General features: G+C 38.2%; 1 protein-coding gene across 1 annotated transcript in view; it reads left to right on the top strand.

The window, feature by feature from the left end:
- Window positions 1-17,384, top strand: part of cdh23 (cadherin-related 23) — a 311,828-nt gene that overhangs the window by 240,767 nt on the left and 53,677 nt on the right. The window contains exons 27-36 of the mRNA XM_041789179.1: window positions 4,760-4,820; window positions 6,188-6,336; window positions 6,418-6,553; window positions 10,078-10,466; window positions 12,538-12,639; window positions 12,793-12,795; window positions 12,949-13,098; window positions 13,201-13,329; window positions 13,999-14,127; window positions 16,017-16,244. Coding sequence (XP_041645113.1) covers window positions 4,760-4,820; window positions 6,188-6,336; window positions 6,418-6,553; window positions 10,078-10,466; window positions 12,538-12,639; window positions 12,793-12,795; window positions 12,949-13,098; window positions 13,201-13,329; window positions 13,999-14,127; window positions 16,017-16,244 — 1,476 coding nt within the window. The remainder of the gene's footprint in view (window positions 1-4,759; window positions 4,821-6,187; window positions 6,337-6,417; window positions 6,554-10,077; window positions 10,467-12,537; window positions 12,640-12,792; window positions 12,796-12,948; window positions 13,099-13,200; window positions 13,330-13,998; window positions 14,128-16,016; window positions 16,245-17,384) is intronic.

The following is a 17,384-nucleotide window of genomic DNA, read 5'->3' as shown; positions in this document are numbered from 1 at the left end:
GTGTTGGCAGGTATGTTATAAGGCTTTGCATCTAATCTTTTACTCAGTTGTTCCCTTTATCTTACTGTGTGAAATTGTGGGAATCCACCTTTAAAACCACCATAAATTCAACCATTAAACTGCAAACACAGGGAGCAGGTGGCCCAGAAATAAATCTTTCAAAAACAACTGCAAACGCGAGACACACGCATCATCAATATGACAGATTACTATGCTCACTCCAGTGTTCATTCTGACAGATATTTTTAATTTTAGTCTCAGTCTTAGTCTTAAGATTAAATACCTTTAAGTTTTAGTCATCTTGATGTAGACTAAATTTACTTTGTCATCAAAAATCTCATTTTGGCTAGTCTTAGTCTAATCTTTCTCATGGAATAAAGGCGATGAACAATTTTAGTCATAGTTTAAGACATGAAGCAAAAGGACATGATACAGCACAGGATAATTATTATAATATTATAATAATGTAATTGAACTAATGTTACTGTAATTGAACTAATAATACCGTAAATATACTAATATGACCATAATTATACTAATATTATCATTAATGTACTAATATTACTGTAATTATACTAATATTACTGTATTTATACTAATAATACCGTAAATATACTAATATTACCATATTTATACTAATATTACTGTAAATATACTAAGATTACTGTAATGATACTAATATTACTGTATTTATACTAATAATACCGTAAATATACTATTACCATATTTATACTAATATTACTGTAAATATACTAATAATACCATAAATATACTAATATTACCATATTTATACTAATATTACTGTTAATATACTAATATTACTGTAATTATACTAATATTACTGTAAATATACTAATATTACTGTAATTTTACTAATATTACTGTATTTATACCAATAATACCATAAATATACTAATATTACCATATTTATACTAATATTACTGTAAATGTACTAATATGACTGTAATTACACTAAAATTACTGAATTTATTCTAATCTTACCGTAATTATACTAATATTACTGTATTTATTCTAATATTACAGTAATTGTACTAAGATTACCATAATTACACTAATATTACTGTATTTATTCTAATATTACGGTAATTATACTAATATTACTGTAATTACACTAATATTACTGTATTTATTCTAATATTACAGTAATTGTACTAAGATTACCATAATTACACTAATATTACTGTATTTATTCTAATATTACGGTAATTATACTAATATTACTGTAATTACACTAATATTACTGTATTTATTCTAATATTACAGTAATTGTACTAAGATTACCATAATTACACTAATATTACTGTATTTATTCTAATATTACGGTAATTATACTAATATTACTGTAATTACACTAATATTACTGTATTTATTCTAATCTTACCGTAATTATACTAATATTACTGTAATTATACTCATTTTACTGAGTATACTGAAAAACAACCTGACAATACTATGAAGTTTTGTCTTCACTCTCAGAGTTAAACTGTTACTGTTAATAATCTACTCAGTCTCAAGAACAAATGAAAAATTTAAGAGAAGAATCACCAGCAGACTGTAAATCTGTTCAAATGTAATAAATGTTCAAACAGCCCCACATTTCTGATATCTGTCACTATTTTTATTTTTGTTCATATTTCTTAATGTGATCAGACAGGAGATAACAGAACACTTTTAAAATATACAGTGCTTAACAAATTTATTAGACCACCCTAACCCTAACCAAAGTAAGGTTAATGCCACAGCTGCCCTAAATTAACAGCATTGGTAATTACCAAAATCATTTTTTTTATTTCTGCAATGGTTAATACATCGATATGTAGAAGCTCTTTAACCCAAATGATATTTTTAATGCTAAAATAGAATTATTATTGTTATCCATGAATTTTCAAATTTACTGATTTACAAAAAACTGAAAAAATAGTAAAACACATTCATATTTCTTGGTTAATATGTCAAATTATAGTTATTTACTTTTTACTTGCATTCCTGAACAGGAAAATGAGTTTTAGTGGTTGAATGTTATGCTTGATTCATTTCTGACCTCTCAGAGAAGCCCAGTGAGCCAGCTCAAATTTGGGTATAGGAGTCCGCATGAAAGCACTTCATGATGCTGGATGGTCTCTGAGACAAATATGACAGGTGGTCTAATACATTTTTTAAGCACTGTATCTGCGAGCACATGGTTTAATAAGCTGATCAGTATCAATACCTAAAAAGCCAGTAGATCTATGATAATGACTGTAATTATACTAATACTACTGTAACTATACCAATATTACTGTAATTATACTAATATCGTAAATATTCAGCTGATCAGTAACAATACCTAAAAAGCCAGTAGATCTATAATAGTGACTGTAATTCATGTGAAAACCTTCTCTCTGACTCTGATGTGGATGAAAATCAACTCCATGTTTTCTGTAGACAGAAGCTGGAGCACATGTCAGCAGCTCACATGTGGAAATCTGCATTTAAAGAGTTAAATTTCAAAATAAAAGCCTGCTGCATTCTGCACACACCATCCAGCTCTCTGAACATAGACCTTAGTGGTTAGACATTAGGAACGAGACCAGAGATGTGGAATATGAAGTTTACGTCTAAAATACAGACTGAATAAGACTTTGTCCATTTAGTCATGGTCATTTTATCGATAATAAGTTCATACTCACACGTTTACACCTTGTTTTGGTCCAGTTTAAGAGTTCAGAGCGGAGTTTTTGACCACACACACTTGTTTTCCTCCTTAAAATGCTGCTTTCCCACACATGGACGGGGCGAGGGAGGGAGGGGGGATACGTAGGGATGGAGAGGGTGAAACAGGGTCAAACCTGAGAGACAGACTCAGAGCACTTAGAGTCTGGAAGAATCAGTGATGCTAGACTGAATCCAGACCCACACAGATGTGGTTAGAAATAAGATTAAACCACCAAAATCCCACTCTAAAATCTACTATTAAACCTTAAACCCCCGTCTTTATTACCGCAGTGGTTCAGTCCACTGTGTGAGGCTATTCATCACCAATCAGACCCCCCAGCTTCTTTTCTCCTGCCCCCCTCCCTCCTCTTTTTCTTCTTCTTCTCCTCATCTCTTTATAAAGCTAATGAGACAGGGCCCCTCCACACTGGGGCGAGCAAGGGACAGAGAGAGAGAGAGAGAGAGAAAGAGAGAGAGTATATGTGTGGTTGTGCTTTGAAGGACCTCCAGGTTCTGTTTATAGTCCTGTTGGACTGGAATGACAGCTGAGGGCCTAGACTGGCCTGATGTAAAGGCAAGGATGGAATGTTTGATAAACTTTGATGACATCACCTTCAAAGGCAAGGATGGAATGTATTATAAACTTTGATGACATCGCCAAAAAAGGCAAGGATGGAATGTTTTATAAACTTTAATGATATCTTCAAAGAAATAGATTGAATGTTTTATGAGATTTGATGACATCTTTCTGAAGCCTATGAAAGGCTTAAAAGAATGACATCATCAAACACAAGGATGGCTCAGCTTTGATTACATCAGCTTCAAAGACAGAGGATGGAATGTTTTATATGCTTTGATGACATCTTAAACAACAGGACAGAATGTTTTAAATGCGTTGATGATATCATATTCAAAGACAGAGGATAGAACGTTGTATAAGCTTTGATGACATGATCTTAAAAGACAGAGGATGGAATATTTTATAGGTTTTCATCACTTCTGCTTGTTTTTCTGACTATGATTCTGACTCTAATTCTGATTCCGATTTAGATTCTGATTTAGACTCTGATTTTGACTCTGATTCTGACTCTGACTCTGACTCTGATTCTGACTCTCATTCTGACTCTGACTCTTACTCTGATTTTGACTCTGACTATGATTCTGACTCTGATTCTGACTCTGATTTTAACCCTGACTCTGATTCTGACTCTATCTCTGACTCTGACTCTAATTTTGACTCTGACTCTTACTCTGATTTTGACTCTGACTATGATTCTGACTCTCATTCTGACTCTGATTTTAACCCTGACTCTGATTCTGACTCTATCTCTGACTCTGACTCTCATTCTGACTCTGACTCTTACTCTGATTTTGACTCTGACTATGATTCTGACTCTGATTCTGACTCTGATTTTAACCCTGACTCTGATTCTGACTCTATCTCTGACTCTGACTCTGACTCTGACTCTGATTCTGACTCTGATTCTGACTCTGACTCTGACTCTGATTCTGACTCTGACTCTGACTCTGATTCTGACTCTGACTCTGACTCTGACTCTGATTCTGACTCTGACTCTGTCTCTGACCCTGACCTTGACACTGACCCTGATGCTGCTTCTGATTGGAGCTCAGAACCAGCCTGTTTATCTCGTAGCGTTGACCCTTCCTTCTCCTGCAGGTTACATCCAGTTTCCATGTTTTTCTGAACCTGGTTTATTGAGAGTGTTCCAACATTTCTGAGAGACGCCGTGGAGATGAGAGTCTGACTGAGCGTTTGGGTCGGGTCCATGTTGGGTTGTTGTTGGTGACGGGGCGGCAGGCAACAGAGGACGTGAAGGGAATAAGGAAGATTTCTGACTTTGACTCCATAGATTATAAACATGGGGGATAGTTTACTCATTAACTGAAGATAAATGGTAAAAACTTGAGTTTTCACAGGAGCTTCAGGGAGCTTCTGGATGTTTTTCCTGTGTTTTGTGTTCCATGTAAAGTTAAACTTTATTTAAACAGACTTCCTCCTTTATTTTCCTTTTAATTCTTGCAGGTTCAGGCGACAGATGCAGATCAGGGGGAGAACGGCAGAGTCCTTTACAGGATCCTCAGTGGTGAGTTTCAGTCATCTTCACTCTTAATCCTGATAAATGTACTAAAGTAACAGACTCACATCTGCTGCAGTCATTATTAAAAAAAAATGCTCAGAATACGGTCTAGGGAATCTTTAATAGATCATTTCCAGCATTTAGTGAAGCAAACTTCTTGCCAGACTCTCCATATTACTCCTGTAGTTTCACATTTCTCATCTTATTCAGACATTTTTTTAATCCCTGAGGCAGGATGAAACCTGGATCCATACAGACCTGCTTGGACCCGGTGATTCGACCTAAAAACTCTATCTTGATATTTTCCGTTGCCCTCGACAGTACCAGTATTATATCACACTATTAGCAAATTAAAGAGATAGCTCATTTAAATCAACATCCAGGTGTTCCAACCTTTCTCCTCCCCCTAAATCAAACCTGTGACATCAGACTGAACCCCTGTCTGAGTACAAGACCACAGAATATTGATGTTAGTCTCTGTGTTCACTTATTAAAATTAAAGCTGCTTTTCAATGCAGTGATAATGATAGTTATGGTTTTACAAATGCATTTAGTGATACATTTAAAAAAGTTTTACAAAACACTACTAACAAGGAAAAAGGAAAAAGAAGAACTTAATAATCTTTGTAAAGAAATTAAAAAGCAAATCAAAGAAAAATTACTAAATAAAAATAAGATAAATCAAATAAACAAAATATCAAAACAAAAACCTTAATATAAATTATATTGAAACAAATTAAAAATACAAATAAAACAGAAAAATTACATAAAAATAAAATGAAATCAAGAATTTTAAACACTTAACGGAATACAAGTTCCAGGCTCTCTGATAACGTGGCTACAGACACACTCTGCTCCTCACCAGCCTCCTCTCTGGACAAACTCTGCCCCCTAGTGTCCAAGTCTGCTCCAGACACTCTACCTAGTCCCTTCCACTCATCAGAGAGGAAAAGGCAGAGCTCAGAGGGCTCAGAAAACCAGTTTTATATTGTTTAAAAATTTTTGAAAAAACTACATAAAGAACAAACCGTAAGCCAGCAATCAAAGATTATAGCAGGAGTTTTCTGTGTTCATGCTTTTATGGCAGAGTTTTTGGTCAGTGCATTTTCTAGCAGATTCATTTCCTGGTTGAAACCAGACTCAAAAATCATCGTAGAAATGTATGACCCCAGTTCCCTACTAAAGCAAAACCCTCTTAGATTTCAGACGTCTGTGATGAATCTGAACGGAAACCCACTGAAACCAACAGCAGGAGAGTTTCTGTCAGAAAGAACTGTTTAGTAGTCCAGGATTAAATCAGCCAAGGATAAAGAAGTGCTGTCAACAGAGGGCGGCAAAATCTGACTCTCTACTGCCACCTTGTGTCTGCGCAGGTAACAGCAACAGTTTGTTCAATATCGACCGTCAGTCCGGCCTTCTCACTCGCGGTCAGCGATCTCTGGACAGAGAGACCAGCAGCTCCCATGTGCTGGAGGTCGAAGCGTTCAACAGCGACGAAGGCAGCATGAGGAGCTCTGTGAGGGTGAGGAGGGGGAGGGGCTTGATGGAAAGGCTGGAACATGTGACAGTTTTACCCGTTATGAACATGTCGCCCCCCCGGCAGGTCATCATCTATGTGGACGACGCTAACGACGAGGTTCCCGTCTTCACGCAGCAGCAGTACAACCGTCTGGGCCTCAGAGAGACCGCCGGCATCGGCACGTCTGTGATCGTGGTCAGAGCGACCGACCCGGACAGCGGTGAGTGTGACGTCATCATAGCAAGCAAGACGGAGGGGCAGTAAATTCAGCCTCCAGTCTTTTTGAAAATGACACAACAAGGAGATTTTTTTTAGTCTGTTGCATCAGACTGAAACAGAACAAAAACTGAAAGGAGATCTGAATATTTTCAGAATGAACTGCAGGAGTCAAAAAACACAACTGATCAATAGATCATAGCAGGGATGTCAAACTCAGTCACAGAAGGGGCCAGATCCTGAATTCAGGTCTAACCTGAGGGCCAACAGGGTCCACATTAAACCAAAGGGTAACCTCATTTTCAGGGAAAAGAAACTAGCACTGATGATGAATGATTATGAGATTTAAAAAGTCAGAATGATTAGTTAAAAGGCTCATAATCTGAGACAAAAAGTCAAACTTATTAGTTCAAAATGTCAAAACACAAAATAAGATGTTAAAATAATGCTTTTCAAAGGCAAATATATAAAAAAGAAAGTCACAATCATGTTTTAAGGCAAAAATATGACTTAAAATTTAAAATGGTGCACCTGAAATGTCAAAATGTGAGATAAAAGTCAAAATAATAAATTGAAAAGGTCAAAGTATGAGTTAAAAAGTAAATATTATAAATTGACAAAGTCAAAATATGAGTTGTAAAGTCAAAATTTTGAATTGAAAAAGCTGAAATTATTAGATAAATGAAGATTAGAGATTGAAAAGCTGAAAATATGAGATAAAAAGTGAAAGTAATATATTGACAAAGTCATAATATGAAACAAAAAGTCAAAATAATTAATTGAAAATGGTCAAAATATGAGACATAAAGTCAAAATTATAAATGTAAAAGGTTAAAATATGAAATGAAAGTCTAAATAGACTGAAGTCATAACTGTGCAATGCAACATTGAAAATATGAAATGAAAACACTAATTAATTTCTTTTCCCGCGTTTCTTTTTTCTAATTATTTTTATCCTTTATTTTTTTTACATTTTTATGACTTAAGGATATTTGATATCATCATGGCTAAGTGTACATCTTTATACTGGAGGAAATCTGCAGACCTCACATTTTAGGGCCTGTAGCGCCACATTATGTAATAACGTCGCATTATGTAATAACCCTAACCATAGGACTTGGTGTGGGCTCCAAGGTACGCCCTACCCAACTGCCTTGTCCTAACTCTTACCTCTTAGTGACTTATGCCTAAATCTAACCCCCCTTAAGGGCTCTAGACTAAACACCTAACCTCAACCCTGGGACTTAATGTGGGCTCCAGGGTATACCCTACTACCTTGCCCTAACCCTAACCGCTTAGTGGCTTACAAAATGCAGTGTTATTACATAATGAATTGAAAATGTATTACATTATTACATAATGTAGCATTATTACATAATGTGGCACTACAGGGCCCATTCTAATAAGAACAGGATATGATCTTGCAGGCCGGGTGTAACTGTGCCATGGGCCGGATTTGGTCCCCGGGCCTTGAGTTTGACACCCGTGATATAGAACATCCTTATAAAGGCAGATTCACTGACGTTTAATCTTCTGTTGTATTTATAGCACACTTCTACCGTCTCCTAAAGATTCTGATGTTTGCAGAAACACAGACATCTGTCTGCAGATGTAATCCTTCTCTGCTGTAGTTCTCTGGTGTGTCCACCAGGTGGAGCTGTTATTAAAGGAGAACATTACACCTGTGGTCTGTAGAAGTAGAACTCCGCAAATGTGACATTGTGTGTCTGTGGTATTTAGATGAGATGTTCCTCCTCTCAGGTCTCTGTTCCTCTCTTCACTTCCTGATTTAAACTATGAAATGACTCATGAATCTGAGACACACGTAAGAATAAACAACACATCTATGGAGCTAATATTGTTGCAAAACTATTTGCAAATGCAAACAAAGATCTGTACACAAATCTGCAAATGCATGGATCAATTTGCAGATGTGTGCAAAGATTTGCAAATTTGTAAGAAGATCCACAAATGTGTGCACAAATCTGCAAATATATAGACCATTTAGTAATTGTTGACTTTGTTTATTTTGATAAATAAAACTCCCTCTTTTTGCTTTAAGTTGTCAAAATCCTTTACAAACCTCTCAGATGGCTATCATACAAACACACGTGACCTTTGCAACACTTCTGCTGCACACGATCCGTAAATGTGTACTCAGGTCTGTAAGAGAAGGCACTGGGTTTGTTGCCCTCAGTGCAGGCTCACAGGCAAGGCTGCCTTCCTCATAGCATAGGCCAGGGGTTCTCAACCTTTTCAGCCCGCAACCCCCAAAATAAAGGTGCCAGAGACCGGGGACCCCCACTGTACCTGAAGGTGGTTGAACAGCCATGCACGTTTAAGAATAGTCATGTGGAGACAAGGCCATCCACAAGGGGGGATGAATGGGAGCGCTTTGTGGCGCCCAGCCAAACCTGGATCCCATGGAGGTCAGCAAAACCATGGTCCATTGTCAAGTTAAGCTGTGATATCCGTATATTTTGTTTAACCTGAATAATAATCACTCTAATCAGAGAAACAACTATCTTTATTCATACGTGTGAAGTAAATAGCCTTAGTAAAAATGTAAGTCCTTTTTGTCAAAAAAAAGAATGAAAATAGTTTAAACATTTCTAAAATGGGTTAATCTTGGCAAAAAAAAGGCTGGAAAAGTTTAATTTTAAAAGTAGCAGAAATGGGTTAGAAGTGGCAAAAATTATATAAAAATGGCAAAAAATGGGTTAAAGTGGCAAAAATGGGTATAAATAGTGGTAAAAGGGAGTTAAAATGTAGCTGATATGGTTTTAAATTAATATAAATGGGTTAAAATGGGATGAAAAATTGATATAAACAGGGGACAAAGTGTTAACTAAGAAAAAAATAAGCAGATATTTGCAGAAATTGTTTTAACTTCCAAAATTGGGCATATCAAATGGTGAAGTGTGGTAAAAATGGGAAAAATTGGGTGTAAAAAAGGTTAAATAGTGGCAATAATGGGTCAACAGAGGCAACATTAAGCTTAAGTGGCAAGATTTAGTTTAGAAGTGGCAAAAACAGGCAGACAAAAAATTGGTGGAAAGAGTTTAAACCTGACAAAAATAGTTATTGAATGGTAAATATGTATTATAATTGGTGGGAAAAATTATGAAAAGGGATAAAAAAAAAATGACAAAATTGATGAAAAGTGCCAACAGTGTAATTTTAAAGATATTCTTAGTTTTTTTAGGGCATCTGGAGACCCCCTCTCAGTGTCTCGGGACCCCCCCAAGGTTGAGATTCACTGGCATAGGCAGCAGATCAGACCTAATCAAAGCATTACATAACATCAACATGAAAGGAGAAATGTTGTTTTTTTTACTTTTTTATTCATATTTTCATTGAAAAATTTTAGAAAATGTTGACGTCTTTTTTTACAAATTGGTATGACAGCGGTGGTTGATTTGCCGTCCATACTAGACAGGTTTCACTGCGTACCATTTTTCAAACAGAAGTCAACAGTATATCGCGGTATTAGCCCCTCCTTCTCTCTCTCTCGTCTATCCATCTCAGGTGATGGCGGCGCCGTGGCGTATGCTCTGGTCTCGGGCTCAGACAAGAAGTTTGAGGTGGACGTCAGCACGGGTCTGGTGACCACGGTGGACTACCTGGACTACGAGACCAAGACGTCGTACCTGATGAACGTGTCGGCCACAGATCAGGCTCCGCCCTTCCACCGCGGGTTCTGCACGGTGTACGTGACCCTGCTGAATGAGCTGGATGAGGCCGTGATGTTCTTCTCAGCCGGGTACGAGGCATCTCTGAGAGAGAACATCGCAACGGGAACGGAGGTGGTCCAGGTCCAGGCCCAGTCTGCAGACAACCTGAACCAGCTGACGTACCGCTTTGACCCTGATACCTCACCTGCTGCGCTCGCCCTGTTCAAGATCGACAGTGTCACGGTAAGGGGGCGGGGCTTAGTAGAGGGATTGGTGCAGGCTTTTCTCACAAACAGGCCCATTTATACTCCCTTTAAAAAGTATACGTTCCTTTTCAAACGATGTTACCGTCACCGCTCACATACTTCCATGCGTCCTTTACGTTGGCATGGATGTAACCAGATGTAAACCAGATTCAGTGAACTCAAAACTTGGAGAACATGAAGCTGAAGTCCTTACACCGTTTATCCATATTTAATGTACCTATTCTAAATAATTTAATCTGTTTATGAATCTCTGACCTAACTACAGACTATCTACCAGAGATGGTTTATTTTAATTCAAGCTAAAATCTCATTTACTCATCCTGGCTTTTATGTAGAACTGTATAAGTTTATCTTTATCGTCCTTATTAATGCACTCATTATTCTATTTTTAATTCCTGTCTTCTCTTTTACATGACCCTGTATCTTTATTTAACCATTTAAACCGTCTTTAGTGGAAAAAACAACCGTTAAATTCACTTCTAGTGGCCCAGTGATCACAGATATACTGCTGTTGACCGTGATCATGAAGAAACCATGTTTTTCCAAGAATTCAAAGGAAAATACACAAACTTATGTCTTCTTCATTATCATTAAATCCACTTCTGCCAGCATAAGTGGATCAGCACAGTTTTTTTGTGCCTAAAGGTGGAATCAGCCAATCAGAGATGTCTCTGTCACTCTAGGACTGTGGGTAATGTAGTACTGTTAGCTGAGACTGAATAAACCATGTGCTTTGTAAAACAAGGTCAGTTCCATGAGAAATGGTGTCATTTCCATGTCCGTATCGCCTGGTTTCTCCTCAGGTAGCTCATGGTAGACCATGGCTTATTCTAGGCTTGTATCACTGTGGTATTGGGGTGAATATACCAATTATTATGCAAATTATATTTCTCTCTGATTTTCCTAAATAGTCGATGCAAATGACAGTATAATTGTCAAGTCATCAGCAGTTAGAGCATAATTCAGATTTTATCAAACAAACCTCCCAATGATAACTAGTTTTTTTTTTCCAAAAATAAAAAAACTCAAAATGCACTGTTCTACATTATTAAGCACAACAAAGTTTTAAAATATTTTATAGGTTGTAAAAACCGACAATGATTATTTTTTGAATTTGCAGCATTAGGGGGTCATATTTACTGAAATCAAAAACATCTTAACAGGACAAGTTCCATGTTAACATAGGAGCCCTTCTTTGATATCACCTTCACTATTCTTGCATCCGTTGAACTTGTGAGTTTTTGGAGAGTTTCTGCTTGAATTTCTTTGCAGGATGTCAGAATATCCTCCCAGAGCTGCTGTTTTGATGTGAACTGCCTCCCACCCTCATAGATCTTTAGCTTGAGGATGCTCCAAAGGTTCTCAACAGGGTCGAGGTCAGGGCCACACCATGAGTTTCTCTCCTTTTATGCCCATAGCAGCCAATGACACAGAGGGATTCTCTGCAGAATGAGATGGAGCATTGTCATGCATGAAGAAAATTTTGCTGCGGAAGGCACTGTTCTTCTTTTTGTACCATGGAAGAAAGTGGTCATTCAGAAACTATATATATTTTGCTGAGGTCATTTTCACACCTTCAGGGACCCTAAAGGGGCCAACCAGCTCTCTCTTCATGATTCTGGCCCAAACATGACTCCGCCCCCTCCTTGCTGATGTCACAGTCTTATTGGGACATGGTGGCCATCCACCAACCATCCACTACTCCTCCATCTGGACCATCCAGGGTTGCACGGCACTCATCAGTCAACAAGACTGTTTGAAAATGAGTCTTCATGTATTTCTGGGCCCACTGCAACTGTTTCTGCTTGTGAGCATTGGTTAGGGGGGGCTGAATAGTAGGTTTATACACGACTGCAAGCCTCTGGAGGATCCTACACCTTGAGGTTGGTGGGACTCCAGAGGCACCAGCAGCTTCAAATACCTGTTTGCTGCTTTGTATTTGTCATATTTATCTTGTTTGTCACAGTGATATTGGGGTATATAAAATGTTGATTATTCTAGGGTTGTATTATGGTGATTTTGCGGTATATAACATGTCTATTTTCTAGGGACGTATTACGGTGACTGGCCTGTTGGACAGAGAAAAAGGAGATACGTACACACTGACAGTGGTGGCTGATGATGGAGGACCAAAGAAAGACTCCACTGTGGTACGCTCCATCAGGACTTATTTAATCTCTTCAATCTGAGATTAACTTTATTGATCCAGATATTCAGAGTTACAGCGTGGTTTGTGTTTATTCTGTTGTAGAAACTTAACGGCATTCCTCTTTTATTCAATGCATCTCTCTTTGGACATGCAGAAGGTAAAATTTCCTCATTATTGAAGTTTTAATCTGCAGAGTTTCTCCTCTAGGGTTCATTAATTCACCTTAAATAATAGAAATAGACCTTAAATAAAGGTAAGTGTTTCATCCCTGATGGTAGTACATGATTTGATGATAGCTGTGCTCTCTCAGGTGTCCATCACCATCCTGGACGAGAACGATAACAGTCCAGAGTTAGACATCACCTCAGACACCTCAGTGGACATCACAGAGAACACGGAGATGGGGAAAAAGGTGGCCGTGGTCCTGGGGAGGGACAGAGATGCCGGACTGAACGGACTGGTGAGAACCAAGAGACACAGATTAGATCTATTAGATCTGCTGTGGCATTATCAATAATAATAATAATAATAATAATAATAATAATAATCTCCTCTGTCCTAGGTGAACTTCACTCTGGTGGCAGGAAACATGGAGGACGTGTTCATGATAAAAACGGTGAACCACACCTACGGCGAGGTCTACGTCAACGCTCCTCTGGACCGGGAGTCTGTGGACCGATACCTGCTGAAGGTACTGATGTGGGCTGAGATGGATAGAGCTGAAAACTGAAGACATCAGCTGTTTTTTTTTTCTTAAAAGATTTAGAATATAAAGACACACAGTCATCAGCGTAGAGAGGAGCCAATCAGAGATCAATTAATAAGATCAATGTGTCTCTAGAACAGTAGATTTCTTTAGAGTAAAAATACAAAAGGAACCATTCTTCATTTGTCTTCCTTTTTGTTTGCGAGTCAAAGAATGACAAACTCAGTTTTTTATCTTATATTTTTTATTTCCTTTTGATACTTACAGATCAGTTCTCATGGGTTTTATCAATTATCTGACATTTAATCAAAAATCTTCATGTAGAAAACTGTCAGTCTGGGACATTATTCTCATTTTCCTCATTTCATTTGAATGGTTTGTTTTTTTAAACAAATGGAAGTTAGTAGTAAAACCACAAATGTGTATGTAGAGGGTTAATTTTAAATTCATAATGACTTAAAACTTTTAATAGAAACGAGCAAGTAAGAAAAGATGAATAAGTGCCTCAGCTCCTCTGACCAGTTTGAGGTTCAGCATTTTGACGGTTCTGTGGTCAAAATAAGAAATTCAGACGTTTTTCCCTGAGGTGGTAGAAGAGTCAAAGATGTAGTTAGACCTGCTAATAATGATTCACCTGTTGGTCTTTGTTTTCAGGTGCGTGCCATCGATAACGGCTCTCCCCCCCGACACACTGACCACGCCCTCACCATCAACATCCTGGACGTCAATGACAACGCCCCGGTCATCGAGAGCCCCAGAGGGTACAACGTGAGCATCAGCGAGGTGAGGACGGGATGATTAAAGGGATATTTCAGTATTTTTGAAGTTGAGTCTTATGAGGTGCGTAGCAGTATTGAGCTGCGTTTCCATTACCCTTAGAAATGCACAAAATCTAAATAATGCAGTAAAAAATGGTTATGGAAACACCTGAATTTCGAAAAACCTCTCAAATATCTCAAATGTAAAGTTTTTACGCTGTCATGAGGAGGTTTTTCAGACATTTCGGTATAGAAATATATTGCAAAAGTGTAATGAAAACACTTTTTTCTGCATTTACACATCACAGGACGTGACGCATGGTGTCACATGACCAGTCACTCCGAGACAACATGGCGCCGTACGTGTGGACAGAAGAGGAGACGAGACTTTTCTTAACATCATACTTGTCCCCTTATATGTGGCTTTTGCCATACATACAGACTGTGCCCCTGAACTATCATCCGTTACCGCCGTCTTTCGTTCAAAATTATAAAGGCAACCGCCGTAGATGTAACCAAAACCGTACCAACACGCAACAGGGTTTGAGCATCAAGCTCAAACCCTGCGAGATGAGATTTTACGAGATTTGCAAGGCCTATGCCCAAAACTCCCATCAATGAAAATGCATTCAAAACGCAATTGTAATCAATCAAAATTTAAGAAATATCGCTTTTATTTTGCGAAAAACTGTAATGAAACCCAGCCTTAGTTGTATTAGCCTCCAATGATTTCAGAGAGCATTGCCCCTTTAAGACGGACAGAGGAGTATTAGGGCCACTGAAAAAAAAATTCTGAGACACATTTTATTTTATTTTATTTTATTTTATTTTTACTTCTGAGAAAAAAGTCAGGATTCTGACACTGACGCACTTAAAAAATGTTTGATAGTGTGTATGTTTGAGCCAACATTGTTTTGTGGCCCATTTTTACCAAAAGCTCACTAAACTTCGGGTAGAAACTGTACCCATCTGTCACACTGTAGAGCCTAGCTTCCTGGCTGGTACAACTAGCGAGTCCTTCCTAAAGGAGCAACTACTGCTGCTACATACAGTGCTTAACAAATTTATTAGACCACCCTAACCCTAACCAAAGTAAGGTTAATGCCACAGCTGCCCAAAATTAACAGCATTGGTAATTACCAAAATCATTTTTTATGTTTCTGCAATGGTTAATACACCAATATGTAGAAGCTCTTTAACCCAAATGATATTTTTAATGCTAAAATAGAATTATTATTGTCATCCATGACTTTTCAAATTTACTGATTTACAAAAAAACCTGAAAAAAATAGTAAAGCACATTATTATTTCTTGATTAATATGTCAAATTTTAGTTATTTACTTGCATTCCTGAACAGAGGAATGAGTTTTAGTGGTTGAATGTTATGCTTGATTCATTTCTGACTTCTCAGAGAAGCCCAGTGAGCCGGATCAAATTTGGGTATAACACGGTGAATTCAGTTTGAAATCCCTCATTCCTGTTGAAAATGGTAAAACGTGGAGAGCTGACTGAAAATGAAAGAGTCCGCATGAAAGCACTTCATGATGCTGGATGGTCTCTGAGACAGATATGACAGGTGGTCTAATACATTTGTTAAGCCCTGTACCTCATACAACTCAACTTCAAAAACACTGAAATATCCCTTTAATCTGCAGGGGTAATTAGAAAAATCTGAGGATTAGCTGTAATCTAGATTTTTCAGGAATGAAACTAGATTTACTTCTGAGAGGGTTTAATGATGGAGCAGATTTCAGTAGAAACTCCTGTTCAAGTGTTAACGTTAGTTTATTGATTATTTAAACCTGTCAGAGCAGACGGATCTAAGATTTAAGAAAAAGATTTTTATCAGTCAAAGTGTTCGTCTGTTATCAATAATCATCATTGATCAGTTCTTTTTTATGATATTTCCTCAGAATGTCGGCGGCGGGACATCCGTCCTGCGTGTTACGGCCACCGACAGAGACATTGGGCCCAACGCCATGTTGTTTTATTACATCACGGCAGGGAACCAGGACCTGACCTTCAGGATGGACCGCGTGACCGGGGAGATGGTGACCCGACCCGCTCCCCCCGACAGAGAGCGCCAGCAGGAGTACCGCCTCATCGTTACCGTGGAGGACGACGGCACGCCGCCTCTGTCGGTAAGAAAACGTGTATCAGAGCATTTATGTGGGCGTGGATGCTCCAGTCAGGATCCTGGTCCTGGTTTGGGTCTTACTGGGGATGTGGTGTTTACATGAACGCAGACAAACGTGGTTATCGATACATCTAGGCGTGATCAGCACAGGTATCAGTCTCTCTACAGGAGTCAGTCAGGTTCATTCAAATACTAACTAACGGCTAACTTAACCTCAGACAACTGGGCCCTATGGTTTTTGTCATGTTTATTCTGATTGGTCCAAAAAGCCCAAAGATGGGCGGCCCTTCCAAAAAAGTTGGGTCACTGTGTAAAATGTAAATAAAAATAGAAGTCAATGATTGTCGAATCCCATATAATTCTCAATAGAGCATAAACAAAATATCAGACGTTGAAACTGAGACATTTTACCGTTTCAGAAAAAATATTAGCTCATTCTGAATTTGATGGCAGCAGCACATCCGAAAAAAGTAGGGACAGGGCCATGTTTACCATTGTGTAGCATCTCCTCTTCTTTTAACAACAGTCTGTAAACATTTGGAAAGTGAGGAGACAGTTGCTGGAGTTTTTTGAGAGGAATGTTGTCCCATTCTTGTCTGTTCTGCTCAACAGTCCTGGGTCTTCTTTGCTGGATTTTTCATTTTCTGATGCTCCAGATGTTTTCTATTGGTAGAAGGTCTGGACTGTAGGCAGGCCAGTTCAGGACCCAGACTCCTGTACTGTGAAGCCATGCTGTTGTGATGGATGTGGTATGTGATTTAGCACTGTCAAGGTCTGTTTTTATTCACATTTAACACAGCGACCCAACTTTTTTGGAACTGTGGTTGTAGTTTTCAGCTTCTGTGTTGGTGCTGAATGTTGTCTTTTCGACAGGACTCATCGGTGACTGTGATTATCATACTGTGTGCTTATTTGGTGGTATTGGATGGTCGTCTGCTGATACTACAGCCTTTTTTGATCCCAGTGCATCGCTGAGTGACTGTGGCAGGGTTGCCAGGTCTGTGGTTTTCCTGCGGAATTGGGCTACTTTTTACGTTCTGCCACTAGGGATGGAGATCAAAACCCGGGTCCATAAGGATGACATTTTGGCTTATCGATACTGCTGTCAAGTCTCACAGGCTCTGTGACGTAACGTCATTTTAAG

This window comes from Cheilinus undulatus, linkage group 6 (assembly GCF_018320785.1).
Source record: "Cheilinus undulatus linkage group 6, ASM1832078v1, whole genome shotgun sequence".
NCBI lineage: Eukaryota > Metazoa > Chordata > Actinopteri > Labriformes > Labridae > Cheilinus > Cheilinus undulatus.
This window is presented reverse-complemented; position numbering and strand designations above follow the sequence as displayed.